We start from the raw sequence: 14,061 nt of genomic DNA, 5'->3' as shown, positions 1-14,061 counted from the left end.
TTAGCCCAAAGGATGCAGGGTTTTCTGGCATATTTCATTTTATTAATTATTATTAATTTTATTTTGTTATTTTAACTTCCGGTTCTTCTTTTTTATATATATAATAATTTTTATTAATTTTAACATATGAATTATAATACATACTACAAACCACTTATACAATCTTTTTTCTTTTTGACTCTCATCACCTCTAATGATCCCCCGTTTTAACCACTTCTTACTCATTTCTTAAATTCATATTGCCTTTAATTATCTTAACTAATCATCCTCCCGTTTATCCATTTTTGCAATAGTTCCAATAATTCACCTCACAAAACGTCTTGCAAACCTGCAAACGTAGTTTGAACATCACTATTACTTTTCAAATAATCTGTAAATTTACACCAGTCTTCTGTGAATTTCTGGTCCCGCAGATTTCGAATCCTTCCTGTTAGTTTGTCTAGTTCTGCATAGTCCATTAATTTCATCCTCCATTCTTCTTTCGTCAGTAATTCTTCTTGCTTCCATTTTTGTGCCAATAATATTCTTGCTGCTGTCATTGCATATAAAAACAGCTTACATTCTTTTCTATTTATATCATTTCCTACCATGCCCAGTAAAAATGCTTCTGGTTTCTTTATGAATGTATATTTTTTCATCTCATTATATATCATTTCCCAGAAGCTTTTCACTTCTTTACATTCCAACTTCCGGTTCCTCTCATTGTACTATTTTACTTTTTGTTCAGCTGTCCACAGTTCATTATTACTTTTTAACTTTCCCAATTCTTATCCAGAATACTCTTTTATATACTGTCTCTGTATTTCAAGATTCATTCTGCCGGGAGTTTACCATTATCACAATAGTTTTTAAGATAATCTTTAAACATTATCCAATCTTTCATTAACTTTCTGTACTGAATCGCCTCTTAAATCTCCCTGTCATCCTTGCAAGTTGTAAATATTCTATCGTTTTTGCTGGCCAGTCAGTTTCTGCGGGGATGTTGTCACTTTTCCAGTTCTTTGCTATCAAAATCCTAGCCGCTGTGGTCGCGTACATAAAAAGTGGTCTAAGATTTTTCTTCATTTCCACGGACGTAATTCCTAATAGGAAGGCCTCAGTGTTTTTTGTGTGAATGAGAGTTTGAATACCTTTCACTGTATATGGTGTCCCAAAATTCTCTTATCTTACAGTCTCACCACATGTGCATAAAAGTACCTACCCCATTTTTACACCTCCAGCTGACCTCTGAACTATTCTTATACATCTTGGCCAGTCAGCAATGCGAATTCGCGTTTGCTTGTTTGAAAAGCGATAATCCCCAGGGGCTGAAATTCTCCACTTCACGTTCTCCCACCTCCCCACTTTCTACGCCTTCAGAGGGAAATGTCCCCTTTTCTCATGAAGCCTTTGTCTCGTTCCTTCCCCCAGTTTTCCAAAGACATCCTGGTGAACATTTATTCTGCCTACATCGATAACTTCCTCAATGCCAAAGATGCTGTGAGGATCGCCAAGGAAGCCAGACCAGCGTTTATGAAGTTCCTGGAGGTAGAACATAAATCTTTTTTATATATATAACGTTTTATTGGGTTTCCAAAAAATAACAAAATGGAAAAAAATGGCGGGGGGGGGGGATCACAGCCAAATTAAACCATAATTTTTTGTCAACTCTACCCCCCCTCTTGGTTCTGTTATAATACCTCGTGTTGCGTTTGCTTCATGATACGTTTTTTCAGGTTGTGTCCCGCGGTGACCCGGAAGTACCGGAAAGGGTTACTTCCGGGTTTCGCCGCTCGCACATGTGCAGACATGCAAAATGACGTCACGCGCATGCGCAGAAGCGGCAAATCGCGACCCACGGGTTGCGTTCTGCTCATGTAGCGAATGGGACTCCGGAACGGATCCACTGTACCACTGTATACTTAATCCAATTTTAAAACCTTCTTCATCCTATTACAAGTGACTTTTAAAAGTTATACTAATGCAAAAATCTATACACAAAGCTTTCAAAAATATGCCTTAAACAGTTGCCCTAAATTTGATGAGTAAATGAGCAAATTAAGTTAATTTGGATATGCAGAAAATATTTAAAAATAAATTCAAGGAACCGCAGAAAGAGAGAGGGGGAAGGAAGTCAAGTTTTGAAATGTTAAAATGTAAAATTGAAATGTATAAACCTGAAAAGTATTTTTTTAAAAAGCAAAACCTGATCTTCATGTTCTTTCAGCAAAGCATGAGGGAAAACAAAGAAAAACAGGCGCTTTCAGACCTCATGATTAAGCCGGTTCAGCGGATTCCACGCTATGAGCTTCTGGTCAAGGTGAGTCCAAGAGGCCTGGTTATTAATTGCTGTTCATAAATTGTTGTTATTAATTGTTGAACTGCCCCGAGACCTGCGGGCATAGGGTGGCGTATAAATTCAAATAAACACCATCTCCAACTTCTCAAAAGATTCGATCAACGGTGTCTCCGAAAATTTTTACTTTCACTTGGGAAGACAGGTGAACTAATGCCAGTGTACAGGAAGAAGCAAAGATCACCCGTGTCAAAGCAATGATTCTTCAACATCAACTTCGTTGGACTGGTCATGTTGTGCGGATGCAACTAATCTATTCTGAACTTAAAAATGGAAAGCGTAATGCTGGTGGTTAACCAAAGAGGTTTAAAGACTCTTTCAAGGCAAATCTTTAAAAATGTAGTATAAACACCGACAACTCGGAAACACTGGCCTGCAAGTGCTCCAGTTGGAGAACAGCCTTTACCAAAGGTGTCATGGGCTTTGAAGACCCTCAAACTCAGGACAAAAGGGAGAAACGCGCTAAGAGGAAGGCACACTTGGCAAATCCACACCGTGATCAACTCCCGCCCGGAAACCAATGTCCCCACTGTGGAAGGATGTGTGGATCCAGAACTGACCTCCATAGTCTCTTACGGACTCACTGTTAAAACCGTGATCATGGAAGACAATCTTACTCAGCTACGAGTGATTGCCGAAGAAGAAATAAGAAATTCAAATTATTATTATTATTATTATTATTATTATTATTATTATTATTAGTTGTTGTTGTTGTTGTTGTTGTTGTTGTTGTTTAGTCGTTCAGTCGTGTCCGACTCTTCATGACCACATGGACCAGAGCACGCCAAGCACTCCTGTCTTCCACGGCCTCCCGCAGTTTGGTCAAACTCATGCTGGTAGCTTCGAGAACACTGTCCCACCATCTCGTCCTCTGTCGTCCCCTTCTCCTTGTGCCCTCCATCTTTCCCAACATCAGGGTCTTTTCCAGTGAGTCTTCTCTTCTCATGAGGTGGCCAAAGTCTTGGAGCCTCAGCTTCAGGATCTGTCCTTCCAGTGAGCACTCAGGGCTGATTTCCTTAGGAATGGAGAGGTTTGATATTCTTGCAGTCCATGGGACTCTCAAGAGTCTCCTCCAGCACCAGAATTCAAAATCATCCATTCTTCGGCGATTAGCCTTCTTTGTGGTCCAGCTCTCACTTCCATACATCACTACTGGGAAAACCATAGCTTTAACTATACAGACCTTTGTTGGCAAGGTGATGTCTCTGCCATATTATTATTATTATTATTATTATTATTATTATTATTATTAACTGATGGCAGTATTCAGCTTCTGATATAGAGGAACAGAGAACAGTGCAATAGATATTTAGCAACCCGAAGAGCTAAAAACTTGACATTTGTTTTGTTTTCTTGCTGGAAGCTGTGCTTCTCAGGGTGCAAAACGTTTCCGCCAAGTCAAGAGACTTGCGGAACAATCTGTGTCGCAGCTACACTGAGTCACCATCCTTGTTATTTTAGAATTCTGCTTCTCGACTCTCCTTGAACGGAGTCGCTCCAGCGAATGCCCAGCAAATATTTACTGCAAAGAGGAAATAGGATGCTTGCATCTTACCAGTTTTGTTTTGGGGTTTTTTATTTTTTTAAAACGGGATAATTCTCAAGGACCTTTTCGGCAAACCCAGTTGGGATGAATGGAAGAGAACTGATGTGTTCTTGCAGAGACACCTAGATTTCAGTGAAACTTGGCAACTAGTTACAAACTTCTATTTGCCCTGAGAAGTTGTCCAATTTAGCCCAGCTGTTCTGCTGCCTGGATCCCGGATGGTGGGCTGAGATGACAGCTTGCTTTTCGGCAAGCTGCATTCCTTGAATACTTCGCATGCCTATGAGTCAGAGCCGCAGGCTTGGATCTGATTCCAGGAAAAGAGACAGTTACTCATTCAGGAGCTCTGAGCCCACCAGAGAGAAGAGAAATTAGATCCTTCGTGCTCCGTGTCCTCACAAACCAAAGTACTGCAGCAAACCATTTTATTTGTTGGTTCACGGCGTTTATCACCCTATTCGGAGGTCAACGTGGCACACACAGGTCTCTTCCTTCCCATTTTATCTGCACAACAATCCTGTGAGGTAGGTTAGGCTAAGAAATCGTGACTGGTCCACGGTCACCCAAGTGGAAGTGAGGATTTGAATTTTTTTTTAATTATTTTTCAATTTTCACTTTTACAACAAACAATTAAAAAAACACACAAAAAACCATCCAAAATACATACATAGTTTGAATTCCCTCCCCCCCTCCCTTCATGGTTTTTTCAGAAATCACTTTTGCTACTGAATCACCCCTGTCGTTCCTTATACTTATTTTTCTCTACATTCCCAATAGCTTTATAGTCGTAACTGTTTGGGTTAAATTAGTCCTAATGCAGTTAATTGCTGGAGGAGACTCTTGAGAATCCCATGGACTGCAAGAAGATCAAACGCATCCATTCTGAAGGAAATGAGCCCTGAGTGCTCACTGGAAGGACAGATCCTGAAGCTGAGGCTCCAATACTTTGCCCACCTCATGAGAAGAGAAGACTCCCTGGAAAAGACACTGATGTTGGGAAAGATGGAGGGCACAAGGCGAAGGGGACGAGATGGTTGGACAGTGTTCTCGAAGCTACCAGCATGAGTTTGACCAAACTGCGGGAGGCAGTGGAAGACAGGAGTGCCTGGCGTGCTCTGGTCCAGGGGATCACGAAGAGTCAGACACGACTAAACGACTAAACAACAACAATGCAGTTAATTGTTTACCAAAATAAAATAAAATTCAAATACTCCCCGTATTTTCCCCATTCTTCTTTTAAAAATTCTTTCCTCTTGCTTCCTTATTCTTTCAGTTAGTTCTGCCATTTCTGTGTGGCCCATTAATTTTGCCTGCCCTTCCTCTTCGGCATGGACTGCATCTTCTCCCCATCTCTGCGCTTACGTCGTTCCGGCAGCGCAAAGCCAGGATTCGAACCCAGGTCTCTCAGGACCTAGTCTGACACTCTGACAACTAACTCCACACTGGGTTTCTCTCTAGTCGTGCCTGAACAGCAGCCTGGCTTCCTAAAGCCCGGCCGCAAGATTTCCGAAGCCCAGTGGGAAAGGAAGAGCAACACGGAAAGTGGCCTCGCGCTGTGTCAGACCCTTGGTCCAGCTAGTATTGTCTGCACTGAGTGGCAGCAGCTGTCTGAGATCTGAGGCACGTGAGTCTCTTCCCAGCCCTATGTGGCAATGCCATTGGGCATCGAAGCTGGGGTCTTCCGTGTGCAAAGCAGACGCTCTAACCACTGAGCTGCAGCCCCTTCCCTACCGTTCCCATATTGTTATTCTGCTGGTCAGCCAACTTTCTTGACCAAGGAAGACTTGCAGAAATCCTGAAGGGCTTACAGTGTAGACTTCACCCTGCAAAGTCCGTGGAACTTCTTGTTCCTAGCTTGGCATGCTTAGAACTGCAACCTTAAGGAGTATATACTTGCTAGGTTATTTTTAACAAAAACCAAAATGACAAAGTGACACTCTCGGCCGCCGAGACCATACAACACTGGTCCTGGAAGAGCTACATTGGCTCCCAGTACGTTTCTGAGCACAATTCAACATGTTGGTGCTGACCTTGAAAGCACTAAATGGCCTCAAAGGCCCAGTAGACCTGAAGGAGCGTCTCCATCTCCATCATTCTGCCCAGACACTGAGGTCCAGCGCCGAGGGCTGCGAGAAATGAGGTTATAGGGAATCGGGCAGAGGGCCTTCTCGGTGGTGGCACCCGCCCTGTGGAACGCCCTCCCACCAGATGTCAAAGAAATAAAAAACTGGCATCCACAGACACTTACGGACTCACTGTTAAGACCGTGTTCGTGGAAAGACAATCTTACTCGGCTACTAGTGATCGCCAAAGAAGAAGACGACAGCCAGGCCAAGACAGATGAGGGCTTTTGCTGCGACTCCAGTAGGTTTTATTTATTTCTTTGTTTTGAAAGAAAGCAACCCGTTCTTCCGTGCCATTTGGAGAGAGCGTGTGGGAGATCGCGTTGGTAGGATTGATGTCTTTTCGGAAAACGCCAAGCCTTTAAGCCAGCACGAAGCTTCTTTGCATCTGGAGAGAATGAGGAAACTGCCAATTCCTTCCACGCACACACACACAAAACTTTTAGGCGTGTATGAAACCGTCTCCTTTAGGGTTGCCATCTTTTTTTTCTGCCTTCTGGCTCTGCTCCTGTGCCATTAACCAGCATCTGTTGTTGTTGTTGTTGTTGTTGTTTAGTCATGTCCGACTCTTCGTGACCCCCTGGACCAGAGCACGCCAGGCACTTCTGTCTTCCACTGCCTCCCACAGTTTGGTCAAACTCATGCTGGTAGCTTCAAGAACACTGTCCAGCCATCTCGTCCTCTGTCATCCCCTTCTCCTTGTGCCCTCCATCTTTCCCAACATCAGGGTCTTTTCCAGGGAGTCTTCTCTTCTCATGAGGTGGCCAAAGTACTGGAGCCTCAGCTTCAGGATCTGTCCTTCCAGTGAGCACTCGGCGCTGATTTCCTTCAGAATGGAGAGGTTTGATCTTCTTGCAGTCCATGGGACTCTCAAGAGTCTCCTCCAGCACCATCATTCAAAAGCATCAATTCTTCGGCGATCAGCCTTCTTTATGGTCCAGCTCTCACTTCCATACATCACTGCTGGGAAAACCATAGCTTTTACTATACGGACTATACTATACTATACTATACTATACTATACTATACGGACCTTTGTTGGCAAGGTGATGTCTCTGCTTTTTAAGATGCTGTCTAGGTTTGTCATTGCTTTTCTCCCAAGAGGCAGGCGTCTTTTAATTTCCTGACTGCTGTCACCATCTGCAGTGATCATGGAACCGAAGAAAGTAAAATCTCTCACTTCCTCGGGGCTGATTTCCTTCAGAATAGATAGGTTGAATCTTCTTGCAGTCCATGGGACTCTCCTCCAGCACCATAATTCAAAAGCATCCATTCTTCAACTAACATCTAGACAAGTGTAAAAATACAGAAGGTGTGAACCAGCGTTTGCCAGGAGCCTTTTGCCAGCAGCTCGCCCTCTTGGCGCAACTTAGCCCACAGGGTTTTTGTGAGGGGTGGGGTGTTAAATGAGATGGAGGGGAGAGCTACATACGCCACCTTGAGCTCCTTTGGAGGAAAAAGGTGGGCATAAATAAAATAAATAAAAGACATTTTCAGCCCCTGCCATTGGAGATTGAAGCCCAGGACAATTTAGGCCCAAATTTGACACGCTGCAACTGAAGATACTGCCCTTTTGCTCCTTTTTCCTGGCGTGGCGGCAAGTGATGGGAGGAGCTTCACTTGCAAAAGACGTTAGAACAGGACCAGTGAAAAAGAGCAGCTCGATAATAATAAATAATAATAATAATAATTTTTTATTATTTATACCCCGCCCTTCCTGGTTCAAAAGACGGGCTCAGGGCAGCTAACAACAAATTTAAGACACTTTAAAATACTCAATTATAAAAGCAGCACAAGACACAGTACAAAAACATGAATAACAATAAAAATCAATTAGATAATTAGGTAGCTTGATGGGTTTCCGAGCCCAGCTTTCTGATTTTGGAGGGCTGATCAACCTCTGCCTCCCTCCCCCAGGCCTGGATAATCTCAGGTTTTGAATCTGGACCAGGTTAGTGCTTCCCTCAGTTATAGATCATTTTTGCAGGGTATACTCATCTTAAATATATGGCTCGTCCCAGACATAACACTGTCCAGGGCTTTGGCGGGGCTGCTTGAAATGTGGGTCTTAGGAAACACTAGGCGGATTCCTACTCTATAAACATATGTGTACATGCTATATATTTATATCAGTGTATAAAAAGATAATTAGGGACGCAGGTGGTGCTGTGGGTTAAACCACAGAGCCTACGACTTGCTGATCAGAAGGTTGGCGGTTCGAATCCCCGTGACGGGGTGAGCTCCTGTTGCTCAGTCCCTGCTCCTGCCAGCCTAGCAGTTTGAAAGCACGCCAGTGCAAGTAGATAAATAGGTACCGCTCTAGCGGGAAGGAAACGGCGTTTACGTGCGCTGCTCTGGTTCACCAGAAGCGGCTTAGTCCTGCTGGCCACATGACCCAGAATTTATATGGCGGCTCCCTTGGCCAACAAAGCGAGATGAGCGCCGCAACCCCAGAGTCTGTCACGACTGGACCTAATGGTCAGGGGTCCCTTTACCTTTACCTTACTATAAACAGATAAGCCAACAAACATTTGCCTGCAGTTTTTAAGAGGCTTGGTGGGAAACATGTGGAGTTCTCGGCTGGCGAAGTTTCCCTTTTGACACATGCCCCCTACGCTTTTATCGGCAAAAACTGCAATTGTGACATATAGGGGGGAATTCTGTATGCAACGCTCCATTCGCTTCTGACATTTGTTGTGATGGTTGCCAGTGGCTCAGGTGGCTTTAAAAATGGAGTTGTGGGAAGGAGGGACCCCCCCCCCGAAAATCTCTTCTGTTAGTTACGATAGCAAATAGAGCAGAGCATCCATATTCAGGAGCAGTATAGCCAGGAATATGTGCCGCTGGGAACTAGCAGCAAGGGAGTGACATGGTTTTCGTGCCAGCTGGCTTGCCCCTGTTGGAAACTGGGTGCAGGGCTTGTTCTGACCTGGCGTAGCTTCCATGACCCCCGTTCTTACTTGGCAAATGCGCTCAGTTGGCTGGCAGCAAGAATGAGTAACCTCTGGCCAGAACTCAAGGATGATGATGATGAGCCCAGGGAGGCTCACCTGGAACCTTCGTTACATCCCTCTAGGAGCCAGGCAAAAACATCCCTCTTCTCCCAGGCCTGGGGACCACAATTTGAGAAAGGCATTGACAAGCTGGAAGGTGTGCAGAGGAGGGCGATCAAGGGGATCAAGGGTCTGGAAACCAAGCCTGATGAGGAACAGTTGAAGGAGCTGGGTATGTTTAGCCTGAAGAAGAGGAGACTGAGAGGAGATAGGGTAAAGGTAAAGGGACCCCTGACCATTAGGTTCAGTCGTGGCCGACTCTGGGGTTGCTGCGCTCATCTCACTTTACTGGCCGAGGGGGCCATCGTACAGCTTCCAGGTCATGAGGCCAGCAGGACTAAGCCGCTTCTGGCGAACCAGAGCAGCGCACGGAAACGCCGTTTACCTTCCCGCCAGAGCAGTACCTATTTATCTACTTGCACATGACGTGCTTTCAAACTGCTAGGTTGGCAGGAGCTGGGACCGAGCAACGGGAGCTCACCCCGTTGCGGGGATTCGAACCGCCAACCTTCTGATCGGCAAGTCCTAGGCTCTGTGGTTTAACCCACAGCGCCACCCGCGTCCCTGGAGATAGGAAAGCTGTCGTCAAATATCTCACTGTCACATGGAAGAGGGAGCGTGCTTGTTTTCTCCTGCTCTGGAAGGTAGGACTCGAACCCACGGCTTCAAGCTACAAGAAAGATTCTAACATCAGGAACAACTTTCTGACAGTAAGAGCTGTTCGGCAGTGGAAGGGTCTTCCTTGGGAGGTGGTGAATTCTCCTTCCTTGGAGGTTGTTAAGCAGAGGTTGGATGGTCCTCTGTCCTGGTTGCTTTAGCTGAGATTCCTGCATTGCAGGGGGTTGGACTAGATGACTCTAGAAGTCCCTTCCAGCTCTAGGATTCTAGGATTTGGGTAAGCAGTCTATGGCCTTTCAAACTTTGGGTGGGTTATTTTCATTTGTTATTATGATACATATTAAGGCTGGGATAGCTCCGTTGGTAGAGCACAAGACTCTCGAATCTCAGGGCTGTGGGTTTGAATCCCACGTTGGGCAAAGGCTTCCTGCCTTGCGTGGGGTCAGACTAGATGGACCGCAGGTTTCCCACCCGTGACTTGCCAGCAAATGTCACGCCGTCCTGACATTTCCCTCCGAGCCTCCTCCGATTTTGCAAACTGCCAGCAAATGTCAGAACCCGTGGAATTCCTGGCATCTGAAGCAGCGAGAGAGACCAATTCCCCAAACGGGTTTCTAGGAAGCCGCGTTCCCTTGGGGGGGGGGGGAGTTCAGTTGGGAAGGAGGATGGGATGAATCACGTTTCCGGCCGGGAATGTTTGTTTAGCAAGAGACGGATCGGCGTATAGCCAGGCTGCATCAGAGAGAGAACTGAGGAAAGGCAGAGATCTTTTTGGCGGGTTCTCATGAACCATACGTCAGGGGACTTCCTGGCGAGGGGAGGGTGTATCGGGAGAGGCTGGGGCATGCTTGGAATAATAATAATAAATTTTATTTATATCCCGCCCTCCCCAGCCGAAGCCGGGCTCAGAGCGGCTAACAACAGTAAAATGATAAAACATTCTAAGATCATTTCATTATAAAATTAATTCCAGTCAGATTAATGGCAACCATTGGGCTAGAGTTCTGTGAGGATTACCGAAGGAGGGGGTCAGACTGTGCCTTGGCCAAAGGCCTGGTGGAACAGCTGTCTTGCAGGCCCTGCGGAAAGATGTCAAGTCCTGCAGGGCCCTTGTCTCTTGTGACAGAGCGTTCCACCAGATCGGGGCCAGTGTTGAAAAGGCCCTGGCTCTGGTTGAGGCCAGCCTAACCTCTCTGTGGCCTGGGACCTTCAGGATGTTTTTATTTGAAGACCGTAAGTTCCTCTGTGGGACATACCAGGAGAGGCGGTCCCATAGCTACGAGGGTCCTAGGCCGTATAGGGCCTTAAAGGTTAAAACCAGCACCTTAAACCTGATCCTGTACCCCACCAGGAGCCAGTGCAGCTGGAAAAGCACTGGGTGAATATGCTCCCATGGCAGGGACCCCGTAAGGAGCCTCGCCACGGCATTCTGCACCCGCTGGAGTTTCTGGGTCAGTCTCAAGGGCAGCCCCACGTAGAGCGAGTTACAGTAATCCAGTCTGGAGGTGACCGTCGCGTGGATCACAGTGGCTAGGTCAGGGCGAGAGAGGACGGTGCCCCCAGAAGTCTGCCTGTCGGGCCACGTTGCCAACATCACAAATAACATTCTGCCTGCCCAGGTTCTGCCCGATGGGCCTTCGTTCCTCCCTGATTGATATCCCCATCTACCTCGTTGGCACTGGAAAACCACCAATTACTCGTGAGCTCCACTGCTCTGCACTTACCTCCGGCCCATTAACCAGCCAGTTTTATTTACTCTTCCCGTGATGGATAGCCCCAGAGGAGAGAGGCAGGCAGCATCTTTTCCTGGCCTTGCCTTCGTTCTTTGCTTCCAGGGAGCAGATCGGACTCCATTTCCCCCCAGCCGGCACCGTTGCTCTCCAGGAATGGCATGTGGGTTTTTTGGAATCGGTTGGAAGGAAAGCAGCTAAGGTTTCAGAGATGGATGTGCCCACAGAAATTCTAAAGACCTCAAGCATGGCTCGGTGACTGAGAATACGCCTAGGGAATGGATTTGGGATTCAATATACTTTCTTGGGCTCCATGATCACTGCAGATGGTGGCAGCTTGCTTCTTGGGAGAAAAGCAATGACAAACCTAGACAGCATCTTAAAAAGCAGAGACATCACCTTGCCAACAAAGGTCCGTCTAGTTAAAGCTATGGTTTTCCCAGTAGTGATGTATGGAAGTGAGAGCTGGACCCTAAAGAAGGCTGATCGCCGAAGAATGGATGCTTTTGAATTCTGGTGCTGGAGGAGACTCTGGAGAGTCCCATGGACTGCAAGAAGAAAGACTTTGGCCACCTCATGAGAAGAGAAGACTCCCTGGAAAAGACCTTGATGTTGGTGAAAGATGGAGGGCAGAAGGAGAAGGGGATGACGGAGGACAAGTTGGTTGGACAGTGCATTTGCGGATCTACCTGCTCCTTTCAATTCTGCAATGCGGTTTTCTGGCCAAAAAGCGTGTGCCTAAAAGGCGCTTAGTCCAGGGTCAAATGAGCTTGTAAATGCATATGTATCCGTGAAACTAGCCTGCCCAAATTTGTTACATTTGGGGAAATCGCTCTGCAAAAACGTGTAAAAATGAGGCTAAACTGCATAGAGAAATGTGAGTAAGTTTGGAGAAACTGGCGGCAAAACGCTGATGAGTTCACAAGGACCTATTTCTTTTAATTAATTTATTACCATCTATGGAAGTCGTAAGGACTTGGGGGAGGGAAGGAATCACAAACTAATGAGATAATGTGGAGCAAATTTGACATTTTGGCCCAGGGAGGTTCTGCAATATATATATATTGCGCATATATATATATATATATATATATATATATATTGTGTGTCTGTGTGTGTGTACATATATATATATGTGTGTGTGTGTGTGTGTGTGTATATATATATATATATATATCCATTTCCTGCTCTAAAGAACTACACTGTCTCCCAGTGCGTTTCCGAGCACAATTCAAAGTGTTGGTGCTGACCTTTAAAGCCCTAAATGGCCTCGGTCCAGTAGACCTGAAGGAGTGTCTCCACCTCCATTGTTCTGCCCGGACACTGAGGTCCAGCGCCGAGGGCCTTCTGGCGATTCCCTGACTGCGAGAAGCCAAGTTACAGGGAAACAGGCAGAGGGCCTTCTCGGTGGTGGCGCGTGCCCTGTGGAACGCCCTCCCACCAGATGTCAAAGAGAAGTATAACTACCAGACTTTTAGAAGACATCTGAAGGCAGCCCTGTTTAGGGAAGCTTTTAATGTTTAATAGGTTACTGTATTTTAGTGTTTTGTTGGAAGCCGCCCAGAGTGGCTGGGGAAACCCAGCCAGATCGGCGGGGTATAAATAATAAATTATTATAATATAATTCCCGCTGCGCTTTCTCCCACCAGGACCTTCTCAAGCACACGCCCGAAGCCCACCCTGACCACCCATTCCTGATGGAAGCTCAGAGGAGCATCAAGCAGGTGGCTGAGAGGATCAACAAAGGGATGAGGAGCGCTGAAGAGGTGGAACGGAACGCCCGGATAGTGCAGGAGATTGAGTCGCATATAGAAGGAATGGAGGATGTAAGATTTGCCAAGATGCTTTCTTGAATGTGTGCTTCTTTTAGGGGGAGGAGTGGGGGTAGGGATACGTCTATGAACACATAGGGCAGGGGGGCTTCTCTGCTGAGGACCACATCACCCAAACATCATGGGTCTGGTTCCAGTAGTGGGCCAGTCTTATTGCACAAACTCAAACAAGCACATGGAAACAGAGGTCTGTGTCTTTAATTCTTAGTAACTCCACTCAGATTTCACCTTTTTTCTCCCTTTTTAATCACTGAGGTTTGTATGCAAGGCTTTCCCAACACTCTTCACCTATCCTAATTGCGCCCCCCGCAAATGTCCGGGGGGAAAGGGGACACTCGCGAGAGAACAGGGAGGTTGTTTTGGGTGCTGTGATTTTGCACGATTTCGTGCCGAGATCTTGCCTTGAAAAAGCGTTTTCCCTATCCAAAAAGGGGTGCTGGGGGCTGCAATATTGTGTGGTACCCCGAAACACGCGTGCAAGCGTGTTCCTGAAAAATGTGCATCTTTGGGGTACTGTGATCTCGCACGGATCCATAGCTGTCAACTTTCCCCGTGTCTTGCGAGGAATCCTATTCGGAATAAGGGAATTTCCCTTTAAAAAGGGGAAGCGTTGACAGCTATGCACGGATCACATGACTCATGCAGGAAGATGCACACCCCGTTTGGGGGACTCGAGGTGTTGGACGGAATGCAGTTGTACAAAAAGCACTGGGCAAGCCCAACCTAAGAATGCCAGTAAGGCTGAACAGAAAGCCTTTGTGATGGTCCCAAGGGTTAACCATATGGCCAGGTCCGGTTCCAGTCCGAGGTCGAGGGTGCAGTAT

General features: G+C 46.2%; 1 protein-coding gene across 1 annotated transcript in view; it reads left to right on the top strand.

The window, feature by feature from the left end:
* ARHGEF17 (Rho guanine nucleotide exchange factor 17) overlaps positions 1-14,061 on the top strand; it is a 184,099-nt gene that overhangs the window by 129,627 nt on the left and 40,411 nt on the right. The window contains exons 4-6 of the mRNA XM_083436021.1: positions 1,411-1,527; positions 2,207-2,299; positions 13,055-13,231. Of these exons, the coding sequence (XP_083292147.1) occupies positions 1,411-1,527; positions 2,207-2,299; positions 13,055-13,231 (387 nt within the window). The remainder of the gene's footprint in view (positions 1-1,410; positions 1,528-2,206; positions 2,300-13,054; positions 13,232-14,061) is intronic.

Source organism: Podarcis tiliguerta, assembly GCF_965153285.1.
Source record: "Podarcis tiliguerta genome assembly, chromosome: 4".
NCBI classification, from domain to species: domain Eukaryota; kingdom Metazoa; phylum Chordata; class Lepidosauria; order Squamata; family Lacertidae; genus Podarcis; species Podarcis tiliguerta.
Note: the sequence above shows the minus strand (reverse complement) of the source record. Positions and strands in the feature narration are given on the sequence as shown.